General features: G+C 39.5%; 1 protein-coding gene across 1 annotated transcript; it reads left to right on the top strand.

Annotated features, from left to right (window-relative positions):
• The first annotated feature begins 264 nt into the window (after positions 1-264).
• On the top strand, positions 265-16,044 carry LOC139452348 (aspartate aminotransferase, cytoplasmic-like). Its single transcript, XM_071233797.1, has 10 exons — positions 265-316; positions 1,320-1,524; positions 3,731-3,909; positions 7,538-7,646; positions 8,077-8,189; positions 10,489-10,593; positions 11,932-12,082; positions 12,784-12,949; positions 13,658-13,800; positions 15,788-16,044. Exons 2-10 carry the CDS (start codon positions 1,410-1,412, stop codon positions 15,943-15,945), a joined length of 1,239 nt encoding a protein of 412 aa, XP_071089898.1. The 5' UTR covers positions 265-316; positions 1,320-1,409; the 3' UTR covers positions 15,946-16,044.
• The last annotated feature ends 3,044 nt before the right edge of the window (positions 16,045-19,088 follow it).

Here is a 19,088-nt window from a genome sequence, read left to right as displayed (position 1 = left end):
AAGTGAAATATTTTTCAGAACAGCAAAAAACAAAGAAAAGTAAACCAAGAAATATTGCACATTATTTTTTTATCTTACACAATTTTGAAAGTGACCCGCGTACATCTAGCGTCAGTTTCCTGGTCACCCGCTGGCTTCAACGTAATAACAATGGGTGCATCAGCCCTCTCTGTGATGTCTGTCACGTACGTATAAATTGAGTTTTCAGGAAACGCAAGCAGAATACGTAATAGAAACGTGCAGTAATTGTTTGTAGCTCTCTCGGCTCCCACTCATCTGTACAGAGACGTCAGATCGCTCGCATCTCCCTCCAATCGTAAGTATATACCCCTATAACTCCGCTATCTCGACACGTCATTAAGACGTCGTGACGATGTGGCCCTGACAGAATCCTTATGGACACAGACGCGCCATAAAGTCTCTAAAATTCTTTATAATACCAATGCTGTTCTAATGCTTATGTCGATTATGTCGAACTTCGAATAGTTCACAGGTATTCGAGAGAATCGAGGACTTCGTGTTAACGATGTGTAACTGTACGGTGTTTCGCATATACCGGGCCCAAAATGTGGCTCATCTGAGGGGACACTAAAGTTCGCCGGGGTGTGACATTAAATGATTTGCTTTAAAATTCCGCGCATTAAATATTAATTTTAAGTAATATAAAGTAAGTATTATCCCTGTTTTGTTGAAGAAATAGGTACTTGGAAAGTTTACAGGCAACCTTATAGCAGGGAGTCTGTATATAAGAGGGGACTGGGGGTACGTGTTATACTTACCGCTTGAACCGCTGAAGAGTCCCTCTTCATGCTTCAGTAAATGTGAAAACCTCATGTTGTGTCATACAGCTGATAGAAAACAGTCGTGGGCGTCAGTCAATTGGAAAGTACAACTCAGCTGAACGACCAGTAATTTTTTTTTGCCGACATAAGCAAAACAAATGTTCACATTTCATCTGCTGAATTTCACCCCTGGTTAATATTTAATGTGGTTTGAAATAACCTCTCAACAATTATCCGATGTTTATTCATAATTAAGCCTTCACCAAATTAAAAAAACAACAAAAAAGCAAGAGAGAGAAAAAACATTTAATACTGTATGTCATTGTGACCCTACAAAGCTTTGATATCGCATGGCTACCCTCGTGGGATAAAACCTTTTCTGTACATATTATGCTGGGCTATCTGTTAACTTGTGCTACAGAAATGAATCTGTTTTGCATTGTATTGTCTGTATATTTGTTTTTGTTTTCATAAACGAACAACACCTTTTGTGTTAATAATGAAAACTATTTCTACTATTCCTTTTCATAAATAAAGTATCCATAAAAAAAACTGTCGAGGCGGTCCCCGGAATCCTGCAAAAGAGCACCTTGACAACCACGTGACCTCGACCTTCACTCTGTCAAAATGGCGGCTTCAATCTTCAAAGATGTGGAAATGGCACCGGCGATCGAGGTTTTTCAACTTACCAGACGATACAACGAAGACACATTTCCACAGAAAGTAAATCTCGGAGTTGGAGGTAAACTGAAAGATAACTTAATTGCCTGTCGAGCGAAACTGGCCATATAATTACCCGGGGATATTTGAAGGTTATAATATACGTGCGCCTCAATCAGTCACTGCTTAGATAGGTTTCTGTCGAGTGGAACAAGGACATTATATCTGTAATCAGCGTTAGAAATTGGGACCTGTCCTGTAGTCCTTGCCCCCAAACTGCCAAGTGGTTAAGGTATCTTAAGGACTAGAAGAAATCTGCCATTTCTAAGGGTTTTGCTATATGTTATCATTCTAAGGACGAGTGGGCGGAAAATGTTAGTTTCTACCGGTGTGTAATGTTGTAGATATAGCTGTTTAAGTTATGTTACTTCGAGGCAGTAACCGCGAGCAGAGAAATGTGATCATCACAGGTGTTTCAATGCATTTCTATGAATTATTTGATATGCCTCTACGGGTTAATGTTACTCCATACGAATCGATATCCACAGATGTAATTTATATACTGAAATGTGTGTGAATATACAATGATATAAGCCTACAAGTAACATGTTTTTCCGAATCAATATGCTCTACGTTATTGGCATGAATTAGTTCATTAATTATGTTGGCATAATTGGTAAAATACCTTTGAACGGAAGAAGTATTGCGCTGCTTTTCCTATCTAACATTTTTCATCGTGCTTTGGTTACTACAATACATACATTTCAATGATATTCGGTAATGTGTGCTTTGACCGAGCTTGAGAAGGTTTGTGCTAAATAGGATCAGACTCCCTGCCAGAGGAGTTGTAGTTGTATTTGTGACCAGTGCATGTAAATGTTGGATTGTAAAAGCAGAGCAATAATTGGCTACAAGCTGTTGGTAGATGGCCTTGACCATAATTATGTGCCGACAATATTATTGCCTTGAGATAATTCAAGTTCAACAATTATAGGTTTGCACAGTTTGCACACTAAGACAAAATTGTTATGGATAAGCAACTTCTTTATTACAATTGCAGGGTTAGAAACTAACAGTTTTCGTCCACTAGTCCTTATAATGATAACATATAGCAAAACCTTGAAAAGGGCAAATTTCTACAAGTCCTTATGATACCTTTACCATTGGGCAGTTTGGCAAGGACTATAGGACTAGTGCCAATTTCTAATGCTGCAATTGGGCGACGTTTCGGTGTAGATTCTAACACCGTTATCAAGCAGTTTGCACAGTTGAATGAGTTGATAACATTCTGGCAGGTTACTTCAAGTCGATCAAAACCTGTTTGTTTGTCTGTCTGTTAGCACCAGGGAACTGCCCATAATAAGTTTTGGGAGTCCCTGGCTTGACCATGGGCATCCATTTTGGTGGCCCAATCATCTTAGGAGCTGCAGTTCACTGTGTAGAGTTGCCTCCCTTGGGCATACCAGACACCTATGATTGTGGGTTCCAATCCCGGTTTGCCACGATTATGTTTCTTGGTTTGGCAGCGCTATACCCATGCTCATGGGTTCCACCATATAGGTAAACATCTGAGACCTGCATCACTTGGGCTTTCCTCCCACATTAAGCTGACACGCCGGGATAACTGGAATACTGTTTAAAGCGGCGTTAACAACCGATCTGTCACTCACCTCATATTTTCTAGCACTGATATCATTTGATCATATGAACATCTGGTTAATAATTACCCATGATTACGCAGTATCACATGCCATAATTATGAAACTGAAACCAGAATATGGAGCATAAGTTTTCCTTTAGACAAGATGAATCTGACCCTGCAGTAGACATATATATATCTGTGTCTATTTTATAAATATGTTTAATTTCAATTTAATGATACAAATTATTCTCTCAACAATATTGAGTTGTGTATTGCATCATCTTTCCATGTCTGTTCACTTGACCTGGCCAGGGATCAAACCACTGACTGGGGGCGGTCGGGTAGCCTAGTGGTTAAAGCATTCGCTCGTCACGCCGAAGAACTGGGTTTGATTCCCGAGGCGGGTACAATGTGTGAAGACCATTTCTTGTGTCCCCCGCCGTGATATTGCTGGAATATTGCTAAAAGCGGCGTAAAAACCATACTCACTCACTCTCTGACGTTCTGTTCTCCAGGCAGACACTTTGTCCACTAGACCACAGAGGCGGCTTGGGGTCAGTGATCTGGGGTACCTGTATTCAGAAGCACTGGTAATGCTTCTTTCATGAATAATTATTGAAATTTTGTCTCGTCATGTTTTTCCCAGCATACCGGACAGATGACGGTAAACCATGGGTCCTGCCAGTAGTGAATGCAGCAGAGACTCAGATGGTCAGTGATGCTCTGAACCATGAATACCTACCAGTGGCTGGTCTCCCCGCTTTCCGCAATGCTGCCATCAAGCTGATTCTTGGAGAGGACAGTCCTGCTATAGCAGAGAACAGGGTTAGTATACATGGGGCCTACCCTTTTTGGGGGTGGGGTGGGGGGAAAGTGTTACAGATTTAGATGTGAAAAATTTGCTCAGTCGGTCAAAATAGTTCAAAAGAAAAATACATTGAGCACGATCAAGTTTGATTCGGATTGGTAGATAATAAAAGTAAATGGCCTGGCTTGGTTCCTTTATGAATATTCGTTACCTAAAATCTGACCTGTTTTGACCCATTTGAAGAAGTAATTATAACACATTATGAATATATAATTTGTATGGTAACCAAATATAAAAAAAGTTTACATGAAAATTAATTCCATTACCCTAATCCTGAAAAAGAGCGTTACTGTTATTATGGCTAAAATGGATGGAATTTGTTATCAAATTAAAAGAAACAACAATATTGGTTTTTGAAACATTTACTGCAATCAACACGAATGTCACTGACCCACTTTTACAAATATGGAAACGTCATAGAACAAACCAGACGACGTCACTATTGAACATGACGTTACCTATCCCTATCCTATGACGTCACCTAAAAACAGGCGTGAAAATGGCCTGTCGTCAAGTAATATGAGGGCATTATCAAGGTACAGTGGCCCGCTCATTTTTGATAGCATGCGGGCAGTTTAATGATAATTCTATAATTCTATCCATTTTAGCTATAATACATAATATAACTCTAGACTAACACAGTCACCTGGTTTCACTATATACTATGTCCTCCAGTGGTCAGAATGTGCTCGGATCTGAGCAGAGATTGTGGAGTTTCAAGTTACAAATTGACATACCATTAACAGACTCAGTGCTGGTCCTTGTGCAGAGAGGGCTGGGGATGGCTTATTTTGAAGACATATAACAGAGATCATATTACTAAAAAAAAACCACTGTGTAATAAAGTATGTATGGTAATGCAGATGTGACTGGATCAACTCCCATGATGTGTGGTGACAGCTGACTGACAACAGGGATCACATGTTTAACCTGTATATTGTCTCTGTTGACAGGGCAGCTGACATCAACATCAGCTTGAACTGTAAATGAATTAGGTACCATATTTCCTCTATTAGACACCAGAAATCCAATACATGCAGGCATCCAATTAATGCCACTCATACACTCGCCCTCCCCATCCAAAAGCAGCCGGGTCTTGTGGGAAGCCGGGTCTGGATTTGTTGGGGTAGGGAGTTGCAACTGCATCAGTATTAAACAGAATAGACTCCGGCTTCTAACAGGCATTGGGTCAACTTCTCACGCCAAATGAACGCCATCAAATAGAGGACATACTGTATTTATATTTAGTCCAGGGTACACTCAGTGATAACCTTTTCAGCAAGGAGAGGTAGGAAAATGGAGGTCCCAGGCTCAGCCAACAAGAAATGATATATATTTGTGAAGCTTACACTAACAAAAGATTGTAGTTTTCTTGCTAGAAACAAAACTTGGTTATTGTGTGTAGGAATTGGCCATGGACAGAAAAACGGCATATTGCATACTACCATGGTTGCAATTGATTTGAATTATGCCAACAGACATACTTGTTTGCCTCTCATGGGGCTGGCAGCGCAAATTATTTGCATCCCTTGTCAAGTTTTGTACCTGCTGGACCCAGTGTGATTATGTTTTGCATCTGTGGACTCAGGACTTCCTTACAGTAACGAACATTTGGACACTATTATCTGAGGGTGAAACGATATATCGGTGCACCGGTGCATTGTGAGTTTTCATGCGATGATACGATAGACGATACATATTTTTCTGTTTTGATACAAGACGATACACTTGCTAAAAAAGATTTACTTACTACTCATTTAATAACCTCAGAGTTTTGTCAGTCAAATACTCAAAACACGCTGTAATTAGCGTTTCAAGTTCATGGCTAAAATCAGCTATCTGTTCCTTTTGAACCTGCTCTGAAATATTAACAGTCAAGAAGCTTCCACATGATGTGTCATTAATGTTCATATCACAATACGTACAGTATCGTGACCTATGTATCATGATATGTATCGTATAGTGACCTTGCTGTATCGTTTCTGCCCTATTAGCAGGTCCAAATCGGAAATAGAGGATGTAAGCCTGTAGGTGTTGAGGAGGGCGAAGCTAGGATCCTGTAATCAACCAGTCTGTGACAGTGATTTCGCTATAGACAAATGCTATAGGACATTCTCCTTATATTAATTCTTTAGGACACTATGGATGACTGTCTATCAATGTTCAAGAAATTGAACCAATCAGAAATTCCTAACATTACTATAAAGGCTAGGGATACTAACACATGTGACACATTGCCGTCAGTGGCCATAGTACGATGTACTTGCACCAGAGCTCCAGATAAATGGCGTATTTGCGTAAATTCTCTTCCTTATGTGAATCACTTCTTAGTGCCTTTCAAAGACCTAACATTCAAAGTAGTTACAAATATATCCTTTCCAAATTAAATACCAGTACTTCTCCAGAGATCTTTATTTACTGATCGATTGTAGTCCCTGGCTCCCTCTCCCCTATGATAAATGACCCGTCCCTTATTGTTAATCACATCTTCCCGAGGCAAGAGAGTTAACAGACTTTAAAAGTTCCGTTTCCACCCTTGCCGAACTAGGCTGGAATTCCTGGGCTCGATCGTAGCGCCAATCAAAATGGCAGCGCCCAGTCAAGATGATGTGATCGATAATCAAGATCTATATTGTGATAAGATGGGTCTTACATGTGAAGAGCATCAAGTCACGTGAGGACATTGATTAAATACATGAAAAGGTTTGGAAAATATGTGTTGACAACGAGTTGGCGGTGCACATGCTTTGCAAATCCTGCAATCGCCCGAAATCTGCATGACAGTTTACGAACCGGATTTCGATTTCGTAGAGAGATTTTGATTGGACTATGCATAGGCTCGTTGGTCCAGCCAAACTGTAACTCCATTGGAAACTGGAGTTTTATCGTCAGTTAACTCTCTTGCCTTTGGAAGATGTGTTAATCACAGAGATATATCAATGTGGAGACTTTTTACATGTTCCTTGTTCAACACTTGGGTCAGGGTACAGACAGATACAAATTAAGTGTCACCAGAACCAGCAATCTAAGCAGAATTAATTTAATTAAAATTCTGCTCATTGGTGTAAAAATACCCAATGGACTGTGTACCGATCAAGCTATCAATGCACAAAGGCTCCAAATATTATCTGGAGCGCTGATGGACTATTTAGAAATAATTAAGGGTATGTTCACATGAGTTTAAACAAGATAATCCACTATGTCAACCAGTTGTGGAATTTCCCACCCCAATGATGATAACATATGTATGCACAATGGTAAAAAAGATATAATTTCAACTCACCCCAATGACCTCTATGTTTTTTACCATTGACATGATTAGGGGCGGTCGGGTAGCCTAGTGGTTAAAGCGTTCCCTCATCACGCAGAAGACCCGGGTTCGATTTCCAACATAGGTACAATGTGTGAAGCCCATTTCTGGTGTCCCTCGCCATGATATTGCTGCTGGAATATTGCTAAAAGTGACGTTAAGTCACACTCACTCACTCACTCACTCATTGACATGATTAAGGTCAGATTGTCTTTTTTTGGCAAGATGTGCTGTTTGTTTCCCTTTGTGATGAGTCGGTGCTTGTGTTTGTGCAGGTGGAAGGCATACAGTGTCTGGGAGGGACTGGATGTTTACGCTTGTGCGCAGAATTCCTCAAGAAGATTTTCAAGTATGACACTGTCTATGTGTCAAAACCTACATGGGGTAACTAAAACATTTTCACTGATTCATTGTAATTTTGCGTATCTGTATTTAATTGAGTGAGTGAGTGAGATGTATTATTACGTCATTGATTGGTAATACAGTCATACCATGGAGTGTCAGCTTGATATGGGGTGAAATTCTAAAGTGATTAGATGTTTACCACTTTGGTGAAACTTACAATGTCTAAAGCCAATTTCTGGTGTGCCCCGCTGTAATATTGATGGAATATTGCTAAAAGCAGCCTAATACCATGCTCATTCACTCAACACTAGAATGCCCACAGGGAATGTAGGGCAATCAAAGTAGGATGTAGAGTATTTTTTGTCTGGGAATATCTTCTAACAAACTTGTGTTCAGAAAAATCCTGTAATACTATCACTGTCTCACTCCTGTCGTGCCAATTGAGGCTTCATGTATGTTTGTTCTTCAGGGAACCACAGGAATATCTTCAAGCATGCCAACTTCTCCAACATCAAGGAGTACCGTTACTGGGACGCCAAGACCCGAGGTCTGGACCTCGAGGGCATGCTGGAGGACCTGAATGTAAGAACATGGTGGACCAGAGGGGGGTACATGTCACCAGAACATTCATCTTGCAGCAAGCTCATTACAATCTTAGCTTTTCCTCCCATACAACACGGGGGAAAGGGTGGCCCAGTTGTCTAAGGTGCCACAATTCGCTGTGCAGAGTTGCGTCTCTTGGGCACGCCAGAAACCTATGATTGTTGGTTCGAATCCCAGTTCGCCACGATTATGTTTCTAGGTTTGTCAGCACCTTACCCGTGCTCGTGGGTTTCACCGAAGTGGTAAACGTCTGAGACCTGCATCACTTCGGGCTTTCCTCCCACATTAAGCTGACACGCCATGACATAAATGGAATACAGTTAAAAGCGGCGTTAAACCCAACTCACTCACTCACTTACTCCAATACAATACCTCCACATGAAGATGTGAGGACAGCTCACTGAGTGTGTTCTTGAGCCATCAGCTGTCAGCTTTCTAAAACGATTTGGCTTCAATTTTATACCAACTCGATTAGGAATTTTTGATTTGTACAAATGAAAAGTTCACAGAGTACGCAAATATTCCTTCAGTAGTACACGTGTTTAGGTGTCGATACCATTGTGCTTGGAAACTATCTCTGAAATGTCCACAATATTTCCATATTTCCTAATTGTCATTTTTAAGATACAGAAAACGTATATGGTTTGAGGGCTTTGCTCACTCGTACTGAGAATTTACAAACTTTGATGATGATTGGCTGATAAGAAAGTTCATCCTGTGGAGTTGTCAGATTTTGACACCACAATGTATCATATCTGAGGAAACAATTATTCATTAGCAATAATTTGTGGGAGGTCATGTGAAATGTTTGTAGCTTGTGTTTTTTTTTATCTGATTGGCTTTGTGTGAGTGCATACAATTGAAATCCAGCATTGCACATGTACAAGTTTGCACCTGGTCTTCCTTATGGTGTTACACAGGGTTAGAAACTAACAGCTTTTGTCCACTAGTCCTTATTATGATAACATAGAGCAAAACCCCTAAAATGGGCTAATTTCTACTCGTCTTTAGGATACCTTTACTATTGGGCAGTTTGGTAAGGACTACAGGACTAGTGCCAATTTCTAATGCTGGGTGTACACATGGATTCTTAGGTTCACAAGCACAAAGCAGTGGAGGCGTTAATACTGTTGTGAGACTGTCAGTAAGGCTTAAGTATGGGGGATCATACAGTCGTAGTGCTAGGGTTCTGTTGTAAGCTGCTATTCTAATAGAGATTGTCCTTGATTTATCATCACTATGTAGGTGAAATATTGCTGATGTGGTTTTTAACAGTAACTACTACTGGTAAGTCACATCAGAGTTATGCCATTGCTATATGGCTGAAATATTGCTAATGTGACATTTATTGTTGAATATCATTTCTTTGCTATGATGTGGAGGTCTTGTGTGCTTTAGAAGGTCTGGGATGTTGCATTAAAGCACGTTACCATGGAGATCTTGGCTCTGGCATTGTATGCTGTGAAACCTAATCATTAAGTATCGTATAATTTGGGGAAATTGAAGGTTGTCAAAGTCAGGGGATAAGGATTGTTTGCAGAGTTCTCCCTCAGACAGTTTTACTGATGATATTGATGTGACAAGTATTTAAAAATGTATTTTACCAGAATTAGAATTCTCTGTTAGAAAATAGTTCTCAAGTTTCATAGTACAAAGAATATAAAAGCTTGTTAGAACTTGAGACATTATCTTTCAATACTTGTCACCTTTCATGCAAATCTGTTAAATTTGAAAAGGAACGAAGGGATGTGGTATGCTGATGATAATTTATAGCCATTACTGTAATCACAGTAAGAAGCAACTTGTGTGCTTAAAAAATTGACAAATGGGGGCGCTTATTAAAAGCAAAAAATATATGCCATCTCCACTCCTGTTTTTTTTATAAAGACAAATCTGTAATGTACACAAGCAAAATACTGATATTATATTTGGTCTAAGTAGGGGGCCCATCATAAAGATTATTTACAGGTTGGTCAGAAGGTGTTTAATGGGGCAGGTATGTTACAATGGAATTGAAAATGAATATAATTTTGTTTTAATTTGTCCCTTGTATAATGACTACGATAACAATACATCCACCAGTTTATTGTGTTTTCTTCAGTCCAACTATTTTGCTCTCTGTTGAACACTAAAAATTAGACTCTTCTACAGCCAATAAGTTTGTGTCTGTACCATGTGTACAGGAAGCACACTGAAACAATAATTGAATGTTGTACATATTTTGCACTGGTGTATAATGTTGGTGGCCTAGAATACATGAAACTACTTGATGTAACAGGGTGCCCCAGAGAACTCGGCTGTGATCCTGCACGCTGTTGCACACAACCCCACCGGCGTCGACCCCACGGAGGAACAGTGGAAGGCCATCGCTGATGTCTGTGAGGTGAGCGGTCAACAGACTTATTGTTTGATAGGCATTACTTAGAAGTTGATGGATGACAAAGTAGACACAATTTATGGATAACAAAATCTTTAATACTGTAAAGGCGACGTTTAGGTATAGATCCTTAAACCGTTGTCAAGCAAGACAAGTTGTTATCCATAAATTGTGTCTACTTTGTCACAACAGATGCTTTATTCAGGGATGTAGTATGTGTCTGAGGGAGTGCAGTTTGGTTGTCACTGTTGAATTGCTTGTTGAGAAAACATTTCTTGATTTTAACATTTATATTTTGTTGAAAATGGGGGAAGCACTTTATGGTACCAGAACTCTCTGTGCAGTTTTCTCCCTTAGCTACTACCAGGATCTGTTGGTTGGGATTCTAATTGGTCTGCCTGAACCCACTAATATTTCATTATCCCACAAAGATCCGGGGTAGAATAGGTCTTCAGTAACCCAAGCTTGTCGTAAAGGGCAACAATGCTTGTCGTTAGAGGCGACTAACGGGATAGGGTGGTCAGGCTCGCTGATTTGCATGATGCATGTCATCGTATCTCAATTGCATGGATTGATGCTCATGATATCAATCACTGGATTATCTGGTCCAGACTCGATTATTTACAGACCGCCATCACATAGCTGGAATATTGCACTATCCACCATTAAACAACAAACAAACAAAAGTTTTTCATGAATTGTGTGCACGTCTACGGTTCACTTTGACCTTTCCTCCCACCCATGCTTGTATTGACTGAAGTACTGTTAGAACTAACCTGAAAAGTCATTTACACCAGTATTTCTACACAGAGGTTGTTGTGGATAGTGACTGATCACTCTCCAGTGTTAAATGCCTTGGCTGTGTATTTTGGAACTTGCAACTTATTTATGGCCTTTTTGTCTACATTTTCGTGGAGAGAAGTGACTACATTCAACCGTACAAGTTCAACAGTTTTCTCAAGTCGTTGAATGATATCATGATACATGTATTTTCAAGAGTTGAATTACATTGGGAATGCATATATTTAAGCACTTGCGCTTTTTAGCTCATGGGCGTGAGATTTAGATTTGTTTCGTTTTCAAGTAACCCTTCTCCTTAGACCCCAGCAATGGAGAATTTAAGGATTGGGTGGTGAGCCTTGTAGAATCGGTTGATAAAATGGCATAATACCCCGACATCAAGAATTTTTTTATTATGTAACTGCATTGTCTGGTCCAGAATCGATTATTTACAGGCTGCTGTCATATAGCTTGCATATTGCTAAGCGTGGCGTTAAACAGAAAACAAACAAAAACATGTGTGCATCACCCACTCACTTACTCACTCCCTCACTCACTCCACAGGCCAAGAAGATCTTCGTGCTGATGGACAATGCCTACCAGGGTTTTGCCACCGGGGATCTGGACCGGGATGCATTTGCTGCACGCTACTTTGTTTCACGGGGCTTCGAGTTCTTCATTGCTCAGTCATTCTCAAAGAACTTCGGGCTGTACAGTAAGTTGAAGAAAAATCCTCAATGAATAAGTTGTCAATTTCTATTATAAGAAATGACTTTTACTGTGGCCATTTTTCTCTCATCTGCAACAGTATGTGATGGAATTAAAATGTTTTTGTTTCTAAAAATGTGTTTGCATATGATGGTGTATGCTTTACGAAGATAGTTTTATCAACAGCTAAAGAAATATTGCTGTTAGTTTATATGATTGTAATTTTGATTTTAAGTATATGTTTCCGTGTATATCCGCTCATAAAAACTTTAAGGCGGTCGGGTAGCCTAGTGGTTAAAGTGTTTGCTCGTCATACCGAAGACCCAGGTTTGACCCAGGAGAAAATCTTTTTAATCCTTCTCCATCTTGAATGTCATGTCACTATCAGATTATAAGCAGCTGTAACTTCTTGCCCATTAAAATTTCTGAAATGTCTGTGAGGTAGCCTTGTGGTTAAAGAGCACCGAAGGTCTGGGTTCGATTCCCCACAATGGTACAATGTTTGGAGCCCATGTCTAGTGTCCCCTGCCGTGATATCATGGAATGTTGCTAAAAGCGGCGTAAATGCTAATTCACACACTCACTACAATTTGTTTTAGAATTTATGCTGTGAATTTCAAACAGTGCATTATGTCAAAGAAATAACATCCATGAAGAAGCAGTTCCTTCCTGGATAGTAATCATGGTAACATTTCACTTGTGTTCCAGATGAGCGTACAGGTAACTTGTGTATTGTGGCCAAGTCCTCCGAGGTCATCAGCCAGGTGAGGTCGCAGTGCGAGATCCTTGTCAGAACCATGTGGTCCAACCCCCCCAACCATGGCGGTCGAGTCGTTGCGACTGTCCTCAACAACAAGTCTTCATACGCTGAATGGTGGGTGTTCACTAAGGAAATTGCCGTATTCAACGTAATAAGCGCCCAGGGCGCTCTCAAAATTTGAAATAGGGCCTCTTATTAGAATATTATTTTGATGGAAAAAGTTGAAAGATAAATTTCGTGGTTTATGCTGACAGCCTGAACTGTTTATATACGACAGATATATTTTTCCTGAATTTAATTGCCCATAATTAAGGGTGTATATAACACACGCGTGCGTATTATTCACAGATAAATAAGTCTTGTGTACATTGATCAATCGGAAGGGGTGCTAATTGGGATTGTTCACTTGCCAATATATTAGCAAATATCGCTGTGGGCGCTTATTAGAGCGGGGCGCTTATTATGTCGAATACGGTAGAAGCATTTTGTCACAGAGTGGCACTCATTCCATATATGAGATTAATCATTGTCTTGACTCGCCACAGACCCATTTTGAGTAGCCTGGTAGTTCAAGTGTTCGTCCATCAGGCTTAAGACCCAAGTTTGATTCCTCATACGGCTACAATGTATCAAGTAAAAATTGATCTCCAATTAAATTACATTTTGAAACAGTCCTGGGCCCACTTGCACAAAACGATCTTAGCGCTAAGATGATCGTAACTCCCATATTTTAACATAGGCTTACGATAGTCGTAGCACAAAGATCGCTTTGTGCAAGTGGGCCCTGATGTTAATCAGTTACTGACGGTGCCTGTATTTCAGGAAGGACCAGGTAAAGACGATGGCTGACCGCATCCAGATGATGAGGAAGTTGATGTTCGAGAAGCTCCGGGCCAAAGGGACTCCTGGAACATGGGATCACATCATTAGGCAGATTGGCATGTTCTGCTACACTGGGCTCAATGGTAAGATGTTCTGGCGCAATACCAAGCAGGGACCATGGCATCTTCCCGAGGCAAACATGTCCAATAGCCTTTATCAAAGCCCAGTTTCTATACCAAGGCCACTTTTCCTGGCCTGACCCTGGTGCTACATCGCATTGATCAGAAGTTGTGCCCCTTGTAATGAAAATGTGATATCCAATCAGATCGCTGTGCTTGTTTCGAATAGCTTCACAAATATGTCGACTACCATAGGTGACAACTTAGTCGATCAGATAACGAAAACATTTGTGATTTCATCTCTGACACAAACACATAGGTGATCATTGGAGGCTTTAAAGATGAAAAAAACATTCATGTCATTTAACACAGCCAGCGGTAAATCACTTTCATATGACTGTGTACCAGTCCTGGATGTTGATTTTGTGAAATGTTCTCTGATTGAACTATCCATATGTGCGATAGTCCAATCATATTTAGCACAGGAAAGTGGGCTTGATGTGGCAAGGGTGGAAACAAGACTTTGATCAAAAGGCTAGTGGACGCTCTTGTCTCGGGACCAAGGGTGGCACAGTTGTCTAAGGCACTGTAGAAGAGTTAAATCTCTTCAAGGTTCCAGAATCTGTTGATGATCCTCTGAGAATCATTATGATCCTCCTTTTCTCAGCACCACACCCATGCTCATTGCACAGCTAGTGCACATCTCTGCTGTAGGCCACTGCACAAGCCCACCCTATGATGCACTATGTCTATCTTGCATTCTCCCTTGTGCTTATTTTGTTGTTAGGATATATTTTTGAAACTTGTTTCATTTCTAAGGAAGAATGTTGGTAATATGTAGACAATGTGTTCATTTTGGGGGAAAATGATTAAAGTATTTTTTTAAAGGGAAATACAGGTTTAAAGTGTCAGAACTGACAAATGTCAGACTGTGTTTGTATGTCAGTGATAAAATCCTTGAATTTGGAAATAGTAGCTATATTGGACAGATTTGATTTGATTGAGACACAAAAATAGAACATTCTCTTGACCAGTGTAAAGAACCTCTTCCCGAGGCAAGGGAGTTAACTGTCTGTAAAAGTCAAGTTTTCACCTTGCTGAACTAGCCTGGAATTTCGTGGCTCGATTGTAGCGCCACCAGTGGTGATTATAAGTTGTGTCCCTTCTATTGACCAATCAGATTCCACCTCTTATATCACTTGCATTTGCTTCAAAGACAATGGCGGCGCCCAGTCTTACCTCGTGAAGTACATTACTTGAGCACTTTGATTAAAAACATGGTAATATTTGGAAAACATCTTGACGCTCAGTTGATCGTACACATGCTCTGTAAATCCTGCAATCGACCAAAATCTGCACAGCAGTCGTCATGTTGTTAATGAACCTAATGTCGATTTCGTTATGCTGTGCATAGACTCATCCAGCCAAAATATAACTCCATAATTCCAGCCTAGTTTGGAAAGGGTGGAAAGAGCACTTGTACAGTCAGTTAATTCACTTGCCTTGGGAGGATGTGTTAAGAAATGTTTCTTACCTTCTCAGCCATTGCATTTCTTTGCCTAAAGCATTTATAAAAGCTTCTCCCCTGCTATCACAACTTTATAATCATTGTCTAGACTTCTCCCATACATAATGCTTAAAACATGATTACTTCACCTGTGAAGATCTGAGTTGGAATTGATCTTCAGCAGCCCATGCTTGTTGTAAGAGGCGACTACCAAGATTGCGTGGTTAGGCTTGCAGACATGGTTGAAGCTTGTCATCATATCCCAAATTGCATAGGTCAATGCTCATAATGTCAGTCACAGGGTTGTCTTGGGCCAGATGCGATTATTTACAGACTGCTGTCATATAGCTGAAATATTCCTGAGTGCGGCATTAAACATCAAACATCTACTGTTCAAAGCAGTGTTAAACCAAACTCGCTACCTTATTAAAACTGTCTCTCCTCTCCCCATGCTTACTGCTGCTGCTGCTGCTGCTGCTCACCGGACTATACATTGTATTTCAGTTGATCAGGTGGGCCATCTCCTTAGCAAGTATCACATCTATCTCCTAAAGGAGGGCCGCATCAACATGTGTGCCATCACAACCAAGAACGTTGACTACGTCGTAGAAGCCATACACGACGCTGTCACCAACGTTGGAAATCAAGAGTGTGTCCAATAAAACTAGTAGACGTCATTTTTCTTTCCAGCTGCCCAAGTTGAACATCTTATCAACAAGTTTCACATTTATCTAACGTCAGAAGGGCGAATCAACGTGTGTGGACTGACCACGAGCAATATGGACTATGTTACGTCCGCGATTGCTGATACAATGATCACAGTCCCTTCCAAGTTGTAGAGGTAGTGCCTGCTGCCATTGTTATTAACCAGATGCTGGTCTAACAGTAATATATTCCTGTTACAGTCAATCCCCAGTGATATAATTGTGATATTTGACCATGTGGATTAATAATTCCTCCTATGTTAACCTGTTACACAGACATGTTTCTCAGTTCTATGACAAATATGTGGATAGATTTTGTAGCAGTTTACAGATTTGTTATTCAGATTATTATTTGTAAATATTATAACTACATCATGAAAAAGAGTATTTACTTGCTTGCTCAAATAGATACAACTATTGTCATGTTAGCAAGGCCAAGCAAATATGTTTATTTTATGTATACATTTTGGGTCAGAAACTACAGAATATTAGTAAGAGGAACTTCTTACAACTATCTTAAAATTAAGGCTTTAAACAAATACAAACCCATTTCTTTTCCAAAGAGCATATTTTTAACCAAAGTGACACACTTTTAGCATTTCCGATCACTGACCCAAATAGATGCAATAAGTCTAAAACTATAGTGGGTATTGGTGGTCCAGTCATCCATTAAAGTGCTGACAGTGACTATGCAGAGTTGCTTCCCTTAGGCTTGCTAGAAACCTATGATCTTGGGTTCGGAACCGGTTTGACATGATTATGTTTCTAGGTTTTTCAGCACCATAGCTGTGCTTGGGGGTTTCTCTAAATTTGTAAAGGTGTGCCTTGAATAATTTCGGACTTTCTATTGACATTAAGTTGACACGCATGATGTAACTGAGATACTGTTCAAACAGCTTTAAACCAAAGACGTATATAGAATAATATTGTATATACGTCCGTGTTTAAACCAAACTCTCGATACACACTAAAACTAAAGGATCTTGAATATTGAGTCATCCTTGCTTTAGTGCTGACACAAACTGATTTTATTTCAATCGAAACATTTGTGAGGATGAATTACATTTGCATGCAGCTGTGTACCTTCAAGGTGTGGAAACGTTATTGTTCGTTTTATTTGTTTTAAATTCAACAGTAAAGACCAAATGAATAGAGACCAAGCACACATTTTGTCCTGATTTGTCATCACTGAGTTGAAATATGTTAATATTATTGAACTACTTACAATATTTGATCCAATAAGATTTTGCTGATCAAAGTTAAGCAGATAACTCAAAAGTAAGGGAGATAACTGTCAGGTTTAATTGTCTATTCAGACTTTGCTTGGCTTCATAAATCAACTGCTATTAGCTGTAATAGGTATCCATAGGTGTGTGTTTCTATGAAGTACATTAATATGGTTGGTATGTGAACGGTTTTATCTGTCAAATGAAGTTCTCTTCATTTCAGAAAGAATTCCTTTTTATCAGTTGAACAAGAATTACGATCATGATAACTGGTGCCTATGTAGGCACATCTTGAATGTATTGATGTATATTCTGTAGATCAGATACCCCTGTATGCTGGCCACATTTCTATCACAGGTACTGTCAGAAACACATGGAGATGACCTAATATGTCAATCAGTCTTTTGTTTGAATTATATTTTGTACAGTAAAATATGAAAGTGACTTTGCAGGTAAAAATGTCCTCCACTATATTGACATTAATACTCAATTTCATGCTACAAATTTCATGTTAAGTGGTATAATGCTATTTCTGTATGTTTCTGACAGGGTTTGAGTGTGCTAAGATTGACTACTTAAACCTGTTCACAGTTATAAGCCTATTTGTCTTCACACTGTCCTATTAACTAGAGTGATTTGTCTTTCTTCATCGCAGCAGTTTGTGTTGCTTTTGTATTGGTATGACAACGTATGAAATTGCATGAGACTCACCTGGAAGTGGAAAATTTGATTATGATTTGATTGTGATTAGATTTGGCACCTGGTCCTGCCAGTCCGTCCAGCTTGTCAGAGATCACAGGTGATCCCTTCAGTGTCGTCGTTTTGACGCTTTCATCTAACCACGACTGTTGGCAATATTGGTCAAAAGTGCAACAAAGCACACAATTGTAGCAGGTAATTACAACTGGTACCTTATTGCAAAATTGTGACAACAGAAAATCTGAAACTTTGATATGAGTGTTAAATAAAAATTTAAAAAATCTGATAATTTACGAACAGGAAGTGATCAATCCTGAAAGGTCTCATAGGGAGGAGGATGCGGACATACTCATGTTGCTGCTTGTTGAAGTAATACGTTTCACAAAAGAGACAATGGTAGAATAGCAGTCCTTCTGCATGGAACTTAGAATTTAAGTGTTCTTTGGATCATGTAAAGAACTTGATAAAGATTTAGTGTTTGTTATTGTAGTATGCATGGTGAGTTAAGCCATTTATGTAGGAACCAAATATTTACATATATCTGTTTGTGATGATGGACTGTTACAATAATATATGAACATCATTAAATGAGACTCTCATATGAGCGATTGAACTTTTGTTTTCTTGCGATGGGATGAATACAGAACCAATCGGTTAAGACCCATGTTTGATTTGATGTTGTATGAGATTACATATTTGTTTTGTTAAGAGTGAAAGGGAAGCACTCATCGAAGGTGCCACAATTTACTGAGTTGTGTCCCTTTGGTATACCAGAAATCGATGATTGTTGCTCTTAATCACAGATTTGGGCTCATTTTGTCGCAAGTTTTGGTACACCATAACTGTGTTCATCGGATTCACCAAAGTGGTAGACATCTGAGACCTGTGTCATTTCGGGCTTTCATATATATATATATATACATATATATAATGAAATCACCTCTTGAGTTTTTTTCAAATAAGCTCTAGGGCTAAACCTTTTTCTCATTTGAGTGAGTGAGTTGGGTTAAACTTCGCTTTTAACAGTATTCCAGTTATATTTTAACAGTATTCAAGTTATATCACCAGCTTAATGTGGGAAGAAAGCCGAAGTGATGCTGGTTTTAGATATTTACAACTTCAGTGAAACCTGCAAGCACAGGTATGGTGCTGACAAAACTAGAAACATAACCGACG

Source organism: Haliotis cracherodii, unplaced genomic scaffold (assembly GCF_022045235.1).
Source record: "Haliotis cracherodii isolate W230 unplaced genomic scaffold, xgHalCrac1.p SCAF_9, whole genome shotgun sequence".
Lineage (NCBI taxonomy): Eukaryota > Metazoa > Mollusca > Gastropoda > Lepetellida > Haliotidae > Haliotis > Haliotis cracherodii.
Note: the sequence above shows the minus strand (reverse complement) of the source record. Positions and strands in the feature narration are given on the sequence as shown.

Coding starts and splice junctions, on each gene's coding strand:
- LOC139452348 (XM_071233797.1), top strand. CDS start 1,410: ATGGCGGCTTCAATCTTCAAAGATGTGGAAATGGCACCGGCGATCGAG. Junction 1,525..3,730: donor AGTAAATCTCGGAGTTGGAG/GTAAACTGAAAG, acceptor TGTTTTTCCCAG/CATACCGGACAGATGACGGT. Junction 8,190..10,488: donor GCATGCTGGAGGACCTGAAT/GTAAGAACATGG, acceptor TTGATGTAACAG/GGTGCCCCAGAGAACTCGGC.